The following is a 13,104-nucleotide window of genomic DNA, read 5'->3' on the forward strand; positions in this document are numbered from 1 at the left end:
GAAATTCATCCAAATGGTGCTTTACAACACTTTTTGGACGTTTTTCTCTTACAAAAATAAGCCCCCCACCCAGTAATATATTGAACTTTGTAAGTCTAAGTGCTTTGAAAATGAGCCTCTTGGTGTATTAAAGGGCAAAATCTCATCATAATAAGCCCAGTTGTGCACTCATTGGCAACGGCAAATCATATCTGTAAAAAAAAGGAAAAAAATCTGTGAGTGTGCCAGGAAAAGGAAAAAAAAAACCAACAATTTTATTCGTTAGGCATTAGGATTGATCCAGCCAGGGTTGCTATCTCTAGGGATCACCCTCCCCTCACCTATCCACACCCACCCTGTTAGAATATCAATGATATGCTTTGATATCCCCATGCATACTTCCTACCCACCCCCCTCCTCCCACCCTGTCAGACTGTCACAGTAATGCTTGAATGTTTTCACTTATATACACTGTCAGCTAGCACATTTGCTTATTTCCGATCTGAGGAAGAAGGGAGACCTTCGAAAGCTAATCAAGAAATGTATTAAGTTATGTCCAATAAAAAAGGTATCATCTTATTTTCTTTTCCATGTTTTATTTTGTTTGATTTCTATTGATAACCTTAAGAGTGGACTAACACGGCTACCACACTCCTCTATCTCTAGTTAGAACTTTTAGCGTTAATTGCCGAGACTACGGGAAAAATCTTTGGAAAAGCAGGACAGTTGACGAAGGAAAGGGATTTGTCGGGCGTCAGCTACTTCAGCCACACAAAAAAAGTCACACTGTTGGCAGGGCCGGCCCAGTATCTTCAGCCATGGGAACTATGGAAGAAGGGGGATGTGTTGGAACACGGAACCATTTCGTCCTTGAAATTCCTCTACTAAGAAAAGTTGATTTGCAGTTCCGGGAAGTGCATCGGATCTGGAGGCTAGAGGCGTGGGTGTGCGGAGGGTTCTGTAGCCAACATGCTGCTTTCAGTTTTAGGAAGCTGTAGGTTTCTTAGTTTGGGTTTTCTTGTGCGGAGCAGTAGGGGCGGCGGTATAGCTGGGACCGCGCCTCCGGTTCTGTCTGGTTGGCGCACATTCTCGCGCTGTAACAAAGCCGCAGTTTTGAACAGGGCTTGCGACCTTTCGACCCCGGAACTGAGGCTCGCGCGTGGCTACGAGACATCAACATCGGAGACGCGCAACAAGGTGAGGAAGAAAGGCGCTTGCGAAGCACAACGTACCTGAATAGATTCTGCAGAAGAAACGAATAGCATGCACGTGTTTTGGTTGTGCTGCATTTTAGAGCTTGTTCCTATTGTCCTATATAAGTTGCTTTTTTTGTCTTTACGTATTTTATAAATTCCACGAGTCATTGATTTTTTTCTTCTCAAGTCTGGCTCTTCCGTGGTTTCACTATAGTAGTGCTTATCAATCTTCTTTTTTTGTGGGCATGATACCATGATGTCGACCAAATAAAATTGTCTCCTTCCCCCCCCCCCCCCCCCCCCCCCCCCACACACACACACACACACAGAATAGTGATGCACCTATGGAGATCCCATAGGCAACTTTAGATGTGGATTTTGTTACCCCATTAGATTGGGAAGCTCGGTGGTATAGAATCCAAACTGTTCTGTACCCTGTAGTTTCATTGGACAGACTGGTAAGTTAATTTTTTCATGTTGAAGCTGGCAGATGAGAAAAAGCAAATAATAAACTATCTTGTCTGGATCAGTGGTGTACCATGGAGGGCCAATGTTTACGTTTTTTTGGGCCTACCCCATCACCTGTGACCCTCTGCCTTCCATTCAGGTAGTCAAATCTCAGCTGATAGCAGGAATGCAGATCATCTCTTGACTCTTGCCTGCAGTACCCAGCAGTGACAGTGCTGAAAACAAAACTAAGCAGAAGGCCTCTGATTAATTCATACAGTCATGCCCTTGCCCTCTCCAAAACAAGCATCAGGTTTCGGAGGGGTGATGATATGGCAGAGCCTTTGCCTTGTACTTATTTTTGTTTTACATAAGTACATAAGTAGTGCCATACTGGGAAAGACCAAAGGTCCATCTAGCCCAGCATCCTGTCACCGACAGTGGCCAATCCAGGTCAAGGGCACCTGGCACGCTCCCCAAACGTAAAAACATTCCAGCCAAGTTATACCTAAAAATGCGGAATTTTTCCAAGTCCATTTAATAGCGGTCTATGGACTTGTCCTTTAGGAATCTATCTAACCCCTTTTTAAACTCCGTCAAGCTAACCGCCCGTACCACGTTCTCCGGCAACGAATTCCAGAGTCTAATTACACGTTGGGTGAAGAAAACTTTTCTCCGATTCGTTTTAAATTTACCACACTGTAGCTTCAACTCATGCCCTCTAGTCCTAGTATTTTTGGATAGCGTGAACAGTCGCTTCACATCCACCCGATCCATTCCAAACATTATTTTATACACTTCTATCATATCTCCCCTCAGCCGTCTCTTCTCCAAGCTGAAAAGCCCTAGCCCTAGCCTTCTGACTGCTCCTTCAGATCCTCATTAGGCCAGTACCTGCCTCCCTCCTCTTGTGTACCACTGGCCTGTAGTTTTATGGCCTCCCTGAAGCATGGGGCCAGTGCAAGGGTAGGCAAAACGTCAGCTCTATGTTTCCTTAAATCTTTCAGGACTTTTAGCCCCTTCCCCCTCCTACTAAGATTTTGATAATTAAACTCAATAGTTATAATCACCATAACACCATCTCTCACAAAGCCATCCTATAAAGCAGTGTTTCCCAAGTCCGGTCCTAGAGTACCCATTGCCAGTCAGGTTTTCAGAATATCCACAATGAATACGCATGGAAGAGATTTGCATATAATGGAGGCAGTGTATGCAAATCATGTTCAATTCACACTGCAGTTCCTTGTGACTCTGGGCAAGTTACTTAACCCTCCATTGACCCAGGTACAAATAAGTACCTGTATATAAGGTGTAAACCGCTTTGAATGTAGTTGAAATCAAGTCCCATTTCTTTTTCCCTTTACTCCAAAACTGGACTTGGGGAAACACTCCTATAAAGCTTCTTATTGGACATCATTTATATTCTAATATCAAATTTGGCTAACATTATAACAGATGCCATAATCCATCAAACAGATAAAACATAACACAATAAAACACTAAAATTAACTCTTGGGGCCCAGATGCACTAAACTTTAACGACCCTTTAACGAAGAAATTTTTAACCGTAGCATGCATTAAAGGCCATTACTTACGTCAGATGAGGGCGGGCCCAGGTCAGGAAAGGAGAGACGTCCTGAAGACTCTGCGGCGATCAGATGTTCTTCTTGCCCGTGCAGCGCCTTCACATAGAGGTGAGAGGTGCTGCGCAGACCCGGTAAGGCGGAGGGGGGGAGCGTTGTCGTCGTCGACCTTAGGGGGCGGGGCATGGGGGCGGAGGATAGTGGGAGGCGGAGCTGTGGGAGAAAGAGTAGAGAGAGGAAGGGAGGGGGGTCGAGCAGCTAAAATTTTGATTTTTCATGCAGGGGGAAGCGGGGAGCAGCGGGGACCTTGGGCGGGGGGGGGGGCAAGGCCATCCATAGAGGATGCTCCTGACGAGCGCCTTTGCCCCCTCCCAATCCTTTTTTTGATTTTTGTTTTGATTTTCTATTTAATGTAGGGGGAAGCGGGGAGCCACGTGTTTGTGTTGGGTTTTTTTTGTTGTTGTTTTGACGTTTGTGGCATGCGCAGAGCAGCCAGCATAACGCTTGGCTGCTCCTGCGCATGCTTTAGGGGCCGATTACCGGTGGGGATTACACCAGTTTAACGAATCTTTAATGCATTGTACTTTACAATACCGCACCGAACATGTGCGACTTGTTTTTTTGGTGCATTCTTCGTTTTTTTCAAATTCGTTAAGGACTTTTACGTTTTAGATTCTTTCACGTTTGGTTGATGCATCTGGGCCTGAATTAGTTAATATAATATCTTTCCGTCTCCCCAAACATTGATACCCTAGAGCAGAGGTTCTTAACACTTTCCTGGAGGCATACCTAGCCAGTCAGGTTTTCAATAGTACCCCAATGAATATGCATGAGATAGATTTGCACACAATGAGGCATATTTTCAAAGCACTTAGCCTTCCAAAGTTCCATAGAAACCTATGGAACTTTGGAAGGCTAAGTGCTTTGAAAATATGCCTCAATGGGTCTCAAGTCAAATCTATCTTGTGCATATTTATTGTGGTAAACCTAAAACCTGATTAGGTATGCTTTTGGGAGAGGGTTGAGAAGCACTGCCCTAGAGCAGTGGTTCTTGACCGTTAGGTGGGTTGTCATAGAAAACTGGTCAACACTTGAGTATCATATACTGGATCATCACAGGAGGAAAAAAAATCCCTCTTATGACTTGGCTGACTGGCTTTTCTTACATGCTCTTTCAGTATTTTGTACACATATTCAGGCATATTCTCTCTCATGCCCCCCACCCCCCAGCTCACCCCTCGTGTCAGTCTCTTTTCTTTTCCCTTTTGTTCCTCTCTCTCCCTACCAGTCCCTCTTAAGTTACTCCCTCTGCCTAGCAGGAGATTGCCTTAGGCAATCTCTTCCTCCTTTGTAGCCAGCAAGTGGTGATGATTGCAACCATGGAGAGAAGGAGCAGGATCCAGATTTCTGGTCCAGGCTGACAGAGAAGCAGTGATACAAATTTGAAGTACAGGATTTAATGCTCTGTTATCTTCTCATTCAGCAGACATATGGTTTTTATACAAATCTACAGGGTTGCTATATTTGTCAGATTTTTAGTGATGCACCTCTCAACTTCTGTTGACACATAAATTTCTTGTTTCTCTCTTCTGTTAATATCATTTTTGTACCTATATAAATGTCTGAGTCCTGCTGTATCAGGGAACAAAACCAAACCTGTTTTTCACATCTTCTCTGGCACTAAGTGTTGAAATTTGAATGCACTTGCCACAGGAAAAATGGCGAATGGAAAGCAGGACCCATCTGACGCAGAAGCTTTAATGATAGAACAGAAGAGCTTAAAAGATCTCATAGCAACGCATTTTGAGAAATTATATTAATTCAAAGATCACCGAATTGATGTCTGTTACTTAATATCTACAAAAGGTTACAGCTCTGTAGTACAAACTGCACAATAAAAAGAAGATATCCAGCAGCTGGAAATTAAAACACACAAAATTGAAGTGCTGGAACGTGATGTTTATTTTTTTTAATTTTATTTGTCATCTCTTGATATACGATTAGTCGCTCCATAAAAGTGCCACTAGGTGATATACATGCTTAAAAAAATAAAGATAAAAACCAAATTAAAAATAAAAACAGTACACAAAAAAGTTGTTAAGATGAGTACAAGAGGCGTGAAGGAGTATAAGGAGTCAGAAGTTTAGAAATGTACTCTGGAATACTCTGTAGTCTGCCTTTGAACACAATAGTAAAGTAATTTAAATGTTGTGTGTTGAAACTGGGAGCCAGTGTTCTTTGAAGAGGTGTGACATGATCAAATCAGGCGGAGTTGTGAAGTAATTTCCCAGTCGTAAATTGGATCAGTTTAAGATATTTCAAACGGGAATGAAGAAGACCAGAATAGGGTGCATCTTTCAAGCAGGAACACCATGATAACTAGAGCATGACTGAACCCAGGATCTTCAGTTTTTGCTGAAACCAAATCTGTGACCAAAATTGGCTGCTTGGCTTTGGCAGAAACCGTAAGCAAAACTGCCTCTCCCACCAAATCGGCCCCTTTTCTCGTCCCACCCCATCACCCGTAGGCCTTCCCCGGGCCTACCTTTGGAAGCCCTGGTGGTTTAGTGGCCTCTTTGGGGGCAGGAACAAACCCCATTCGTTCCTGCCCCCAACGCAATGACTGCTGAGACTGCCTCTAATAATAGCCTTTTCATTTTGGAATTAAATGAAGGCATAGAGGGGAAAAGTTATTGGTAATGTCATGGTGGGATATGAGGGGAAATATGTTAGCAGATGAAACAAAACTATGTATTTTGGGAAAAAAAATAGGAGTGAAAAAAATTATAGGCTCCCTCGTTGGAAAAATCTCAGGAGCCAGGTCACCTTTTAATTGTAAAAACATTGATCATCTCTATCAAAACCTTTGAAACAATTCATATCATCAGTAGCGTCATCCAACCTACATATTTCCCATAAAGAAAGCAATTCCTATTGTATTCCCTATCCTGGAGACATTTAAATACCTACAGGTTATAAATGCACAGAAGGCAGAACTCTTTCAGTTGAAAGGAAGCTGTGGAATTAAGGTGAAAGGTGACAGCCTCGAGAATAATCTAAGGAAATACTTCTTTATGGATAATGTGGTGGATATGTGGTATCGTCTCCAAGTGGAGGTGGTGTGGACGAGGAATTTGAATTCAGGAAAGCATGGGACAAGCATAGAGGATCTCTAAGGGAGAGGAATGGGTAGTAGGTAGTATGGATGGGCAGGCTGGATAGGCCATTTTATCTGCTGCTGTTTTCTATCTTTTTATGTAAGACTGCAAGAACAGCATGGGAGTTTGGGCACTGTGTTGCTCAAACTTAACCGGGAGCTGTGTGGTACTAGAAAAAAATCAAAGGAGCTGTTTCAGAAGCTCTTGAGAAGATGTTGGGAGTATTAACAAATGGGGGAATGCTGACTTGGAGGTGGTGGGGATGAGAGTGGGTACAGAATGGTTGGACACTGACTGTTGGGTGTTGACACTGGCTGGGATTGAGTTGGGGCAGTATATAGGGGAGAGGAGCTGGGGAGATAGATTCAGGGAGAGTGAGTGTGCAGGAGCAGATTTCATTTTAGTTGTGAGTCGCTTTTGAATGTTGCAGCAGGGTAATCTGCGTCATTGGAGTGGGGAGGCTGGCCATTTTTTTTTTTTAAGAGGTCAGACTGGTGACACTCGATGCCTTTACTGCTTGAATCAGATTCCTAGACCATCAAAGCACAGCTGCTTCTAGGGATTTAAGGACATTGCAGAAATTCAGCTTATTGAATTTACAAAATATTGTCATGCCAATTGATTGTAATTGATATGATTTGTTAATTTTACTATCCTTTATTTTATGAGTTGTATGTTAATGGCATGCTAATGTTATTCTGCAGAAAACAGTTCCTTATGTGAAATATGTCCACTACTTCAGTACATCCTCTTCTGGAAATGCAGGTGATGGAAGACTAATTTACACCGGGAACTTGGCAAAGGCAGTGCTTGGTATGTAACTGAAGTTCTATTTATTTTCAAACAATCATCTCTTCTGTAAAGATACCTTTGGTTTTCATAAAGCGTGTCCGATATTATCTCTTTGTTAAGATTCATACAGAAATATCACTAATTTATGCTAGATCTGTGGTCCCATAGCACATAGCTGAACGCCAACGTGGTGTTCAACTGGCTTAGGCTGATGCAGATGGATAGTAGGCCTTGCAATTCCAGAGTACATGAGAGGCAGCTTGTGGGATTTGGTGGAGACTGCAGATAATAGCAGGACTAGCACAGACGAGAAGTGTAGCAGAGCTAGTGGCTGGAATTGGTGGAGGAGGTGAGGGATAAGAAGCAGGGAGTTTTTCCTGCCATCTCCCTAGTTGCCAGTATGAGCTTATTCGGTAACAAAAGAGAGGGTAAAACAGCATACAAACACAAACAATAGCACGAAAAAGCACAGCTGGGCCTTCAGGATTGAGATAAATAAAGTCCTTTAATTCTGAAAAAAGACCCGGCATAGGCCGTGTTTCGGCTCAAGAACACCTGCTTCAGGGGTCCTGATATTCTTATGGTTAAAATAATACAAGAGTGGAAAAACCAACCAGTCAAGGTAAGGTCACCCAAGACGAAGTAGTGATTCATGCTATCATGCAGAACGAAATCACTTCTTCTGGATATAAAGAGTTTAATACATTAGAAACTTTACTAACAAAAATTGATTAAAATCAGAGGGAACAAAAATATCAAATACTGGAGGGAGGACATTTGTCTCTAGTCAAAAAAAAACAATTTTTTGCAACAATTCTCGTGGATGATTAATAGCCTTAGCAATTTTCTGTGGAAAATACGCATTCCTAACAAAACAGTTTGTCTATATTCATCCAGTTATAGTTCAAAAGGTTCTTGAGTACTTACGAGATTTGCTCAATTCATGTCTCGGTGCTGTCAATGTAGTGTTTTGTGATGGACAATTCTGAGGATATGCTTGTCACACCACTTCTTGCACTAGTGCAGTTCTTTCAAGAGTCTCACACAGAGAAGAATTCCCCAGCAGCACAACATCTGGAATTGGCAAACTACTTACGGACTCCCATTGCGGTATCTATAATGCTGCAAGCAGAAAAATATCATATGGCGGTTGCACCCATTTAATAAAGCTACATTCGGTTTCATTTTTAGGGGCTCTACAACAGTATAATGAGAAACTAGTACATGCATGGTCAGAGCATTTTAATTACAGAAACTGTATTAGTCACAAAGTTGTTTGTTTTTTTTTTAAGTAAAAAAAAATTTAAATCTAAAACATGACCATCTATATTTGTAGATTCACTAACAATCTGTTTAAAACCTAGTGCACTAATGGACTTAAACCCGGATTCTATATATAGCACGGATCCAAGATGTGCACCTAACTTAATTGACTAACAAGCCAATTGGTGCCAATAATTGGGTGCTGATTGGCACTTATTTGAATTTGGGTGCACATCTTGCTAGGCACTATTCTTAAACAATTGGCACCCAAATCCTGTAGCGCATGACTCAAAAAGGGGCATAACCATGGGAGGCCCATGGGCGAGTCAGGGGGTTTCTTAAAATTTGCATGCAGAATTATAGACTACTGGGGATGTGTGTTCAGATTGGGTGCTGGGAATCACACCTAGTTTCAGCAAGTTTAACTCCTGGCGCCAAAATCGGCACTCAATGCTATTCTGTAGTGGGTGCTCATCTTTGTGTGCCCATTATAGAATAGCATTGAGCGCTGATTTTTTTTTCTACACCCAATTTTGGGTGCTTTGTACTGAATCTAGCCCTTAATGAGCGCTAATTAGCATGCTAAAGCCATTAGTGTGCCTTAATAAAAGGAGCACTTAGTGTAGCTAGAAAAACATGGTCATCTTCTACAAATGATGAAGACAAAAGAAGAAAAGGTAAATTAAAATCCCCTGAAATGTTTTTCTTAAATTCATAGGAAGAGACAATAAAACCTCTTATAAAAAGGAATAATCTGTCTGTAAAATAGAGGACAATAAACTAAGCAAAGTGCTAAAAACGGGCTGTCAAATAAAATATCAATAGGCCCATTACACTGAATATGTATTTTAATAAATTTAAACAACATTTGATAAATAATGAAAACTCTCTCATCTCATTTAAATCCCAAGTATAATTTCTTGACAAAATTGATTTACAAAGTTGATTTACATTGGAAACTTTTTAAAGTTAAGAATTCTTGAGAACTTCCTAAGGTGGGCTTCTTTTTGGCCTTTTCCCCTGCACCTGCATTTCTGGTACCTTTTCTGAGGACTTAACACGTCTGTTCTGTTCACGTGGCCAGTTTACACCAACTCTCTTTCCTTCATATTCTTTGGGATCTCAACTACCTTCAACCTTTTTCTAATTTCTTCATCCATTACCTTATCATATTGTCATCCCAATCATCTCTCTCTGATGTTCAGTACTGCTCCATAGACTAGTACAGGTAACTGCATGTAATTTTTTACTGCTGTTACATTTTTTGTTGTTTTTTTTTTTACAGGTGTGAAGTTTTTTTCCTATTCCACAAGCATGTTTAACCTCTGTGTGATGCCTCACATTGTTTTCAAGTCTGGAATTGGTGTGGACAGTTTGACCTTACAGATTGCATTCTGTAGCATTATTGGATTCTTTACCTTTGTAACACCGGTTATTCTGCATCTGTTCACAAAGGGCTATGTGGTACGCTTGTATCATAAGGCTGAGACGGACACCTACACTGCTATTACCTACAGTGTTCTTCTTACTGAAAAAAGAACAGTTTTCCACCAGAAGGATGTGAAGGTTCCAGAAGTCAACAAGATGCTCACAACATTCTATGCACAGACAAAGTCTATGCTAGTTAACCCAATGATGTTTTCAAATCCAGTTGACTACAATCACCTAATGGGCTATGACAAACCCTTTACTTTTGACTTAGAAGAACTGAAAGAACCCACTGAAAGGAAGGTTCCACAACAGTGAATATAAATTATACATCACAAAATACATGTTTTTGTTGAGTGTGTTTGTATGCTTTTATGTAAAATGAAATTTAGTACATTGTCATATATTTGGGTTTCTGCCAGGCACTTGTGACCTGGCTTGGCCACTGTTGGAAACAGGATACTGGGCTAGATGGACTATCGGTCTGACCCAGTATGACTATTCTTATGTTCTTATTTTAAATGAAGAGAACCAGAATGAAATTTTAAGGATTTGTTTTCCAGTTTAATGCCAGAACACAGGTTAGAAATCCTGTGTGCCCTAATTTCGTGCTGTTGTCTTGACTTGTACTCATTCATTCAAGTCTTGTACATACAGTGATGAATTATTCCAGGATATGCTGAAGGTGGTATTGATGAACAAGTGTATTGATTTAGGATAGCTGACTGAGTTAGATATTCTGCAGCAAAAAGGATTATAGGAAACTTGTGATAAATATTTATTACCAAAACTTTAGAAAGAGGAGAGGGCAGTAAAATCCAGACTTGTCTGATAGGTTTCACATTGAATTTTATTATTATTATTATTTTTGGATTAGCAGTAGTGCTGTCTATGAAGTTAAGCTTAGTCCTGAGCAGAGGACATGCCTGCTTTACCTAGCGAAGACCAGCAGCAAAGGTACTGAAGGCTGAGGGACTCGGCTCCTACTTTCCAATAAAGCTATTCAACTGGAAGAGGAAATTGTATATTACTTTTTTGGGCATTTATGGCCTGGTTGTTTTTCTTTTCTACTTTTTTTTTCCTTCAGTCAGAATCAGTGCTGGGCCATGAGCCTTCGTTCACAACTGTCTAGGTTTTTTTTTTTCACTACACTTATAGACCTGATATAACACAGGATTACTTATAATGTATTCAAGGTTTATACCTTTTTTTTTTAAACTAGATATAATCAAGTGTAATGTGAATTAACTCATAATCTGGTTAAATATCTTGGACCCTATCATCCATGTTATATGAGGTCTATACTATATTTTAATAGACTCTTCCTCCTACGGTTACTGGTCATATCATTGCAGCAGTGATTCTAAGAGCTCTACATCTTATCATTAGCTGCCACCCTTAGTAATGATCTTGACTCACCTGGTCCCTTAGGGTCTGTAAACACTACCTGCATAGCATTCACAGCTGGCCCAGTAGTTGAACCAGGGATGTTCTGCATGGCCTCACACCACACTTCTGCTGAGCCACCAAGCCAGCCTTCATATTTCAGTTTTAGTTGGAAGGGATGGGGCTATGAATGACCAGTGGGATATGGTGTCCTACTTAATTATTTCTTAGCTTCATCATTCCCCTCCCTTTTGTCACTAATTACAGCTCCTAAACACAGTTGATAAGGCATTTTAACTAGATGAAGATCAGAAGTGGAAGAAAGATACAGCGGCTATGCCAGATAACTATATTAAATAAAAACTGAATAAAAATGTTCTCTACCTCCACCTCCTGGTAGGAAGGGATAATACCCATTGGTTCAGAACAGTGTCGCTAACTAAAGAAAATAAAATTATCAGGTAAGACGTCCTTTCTCCATATGTTTGACATAGAAGAAGAAGAGAGATCACCAGTAGGAAAAGGAAAATAAAATTGCTGTTGTGCAGATCACTAGTGCACTGACATCTGGAGGACTGGGGAAAGGGGGAGCTGAAAACTGATTTGACCACTGCTACTGTAGAAAAAAAAAAAAAGAAACAGGTGTGACAGAAACATTCAGATATTTGGCAGGTTGTCATTGTGTGCCAGATGGTAGCATGACCAATAGAAGAAAGTTAAGGAGTAGGGCTCATGACATGAAGTTGGAAAGACATGATAAGAAACAGTACTTTGTTGAGAGAGTAATGGAAGCCTGGAACTGACTATCCTTAGAGGTGATGGTGACCATTTTCAAGCATGTTTTGGACAGATGCAGAGAACAATAGTAGGTGCTGCAAGGGTCAGCAAACTTTTTTTTTTTTGACGTGGGAGCACATTAGTGAACAAAAATGAAGCTGTGGAAGGGCTTTGTTTTCAAACATAATTGCAGGCCACAATATAAAAAAAAAGAAGAAAAAGCTTTGCATTAGTAGTTTAAAAATATAAACATCAACATCAACAAAAAAAGTCTGCTGCTTCACTTTTGCTCAGTATTGATAGGAAGTAAACAACTGCAAATTGAGATGTATGAAGTAAGGGAGCTATAGAGGCTCATTTTCAAAGAAAAGAATGTTTATAAAGTGGCACAAGGGGCAGATAGATGTGTTTGTACTACAAAAACATTCAAACCTCCAAAATCTTGCAAAACTCCCTCATGGTGCAGTGACCCCCCCCCCCCCCCCCCCCCCCCCGTTTGCAAACAAAAAAATCCCTGGCAGTTCAGTTGACCCCTCCTGAGATCCCCACTACCCCTGCAAGCAAAAAGTTCTTGGTGGTCCAGTGGACCCCCCTCTTGAGCCCTCTGCTACCAAAAAACCTCCATGATGATCAAGTGTCCCCCACTCTTCCACATACCTTGACAGTTGGAGGCAAGAGGGCAGGAGCAACACCTACACCTACTCCCTCATGCCTTTGGGCCTGCCCTTGTGAAAATGGCAGCTCCCAGCCTTTGCCCGGTGAATCCTGGGAGGGGATTTATACCATATAATGAGCTTTTGTTTCCCTTATATGGTATTTAGCCTCTCTCAGTGCATCCCATGATACACCGGGCAGGGGCTGGGTGCCACCATTTTGACAAGGGAGGACCCAGAGGCAGCCGAGAGCAGCCGTTGCTCCTGCCCTCTATAAGTTTTAGCTATAATGTTCTACTTCAGGTATGCTGCACTATGCCCATCCCCCATCTTTCTTTACTGTCAGCCACATGAAGGAATTTCTGGCAGGTCACAAACTCTGATGGGATTTCCTGTTGCTAGGGCAACTCAGCTACCTGGTATAGAGTAGTTACTTACCTGT

General features: G+C 41.4%; 1 protein-coding gene across 1 annotated transcript; it reads left to right on the forward strand.

Annotated features, from left to right (window-relative positions):
* Positions 1 to 894: 894 nt before the first annotated feature.
* Positions 895 to 11,574, forward strand: TMEM70 (transmembrane protein 70). The gene is made up of 3 exons (XM_030190173.1): positions 895 to 1,176; positions 7,068 to 7,176; positions 9,704 to 11,574. The coding sequence occupies exons 1-3, from the start codon at positions 949 to 951 to the stop codon at positions 10,162 to 10,164; spliced, it is 798 nt and encodes a 265-aa protein (XP_030046033.1). The 5' UTR covers positions 895 to 948; the 3' UTR covers positions 10,165 to 11,574.
* Positions 11,575 to 13,104: the final 1,530 nt, after the last annotated feature.

Source organism: Microcaecilia unicolor, chromosome 1 (genome assembly GCF_901765095.1).
Source record: "Microcaecilia unicolor chromosome 1, aMicUni1.1, whole genome shotgun sequence".
Classification (NCBI taxonomy): Eukaryota; Metazoa; Chordata; class Amphibia; order Gymnophiona; family Siphonopidae; genus Microcaecilia; species Microcaecilia unicolor.

Coding starts and splice junctions, on each gene's coding strand:
- TMEM70 (XM_030190173.1), top strand. CDS start 949: ATGCTGCTTTCAGTTTTAGGAAGCTGTAGGTTTCTTAGTTTGGGTTTT. Junction 1,177..7,067: donor CATCGGAGACGCGCAACAAG/GTGAGGAAGAAA, acceptor GTTATTCTGCAG/AAAACAGTTCCTTATGTGAA. Junction 7,177..9,703: donor CTTGGCAAAGGCAGTGCTTG/GTATGTAACTGA, acceptor TTTTTTTTACAG/GTGTGAAGTTTTTTTCCTAT.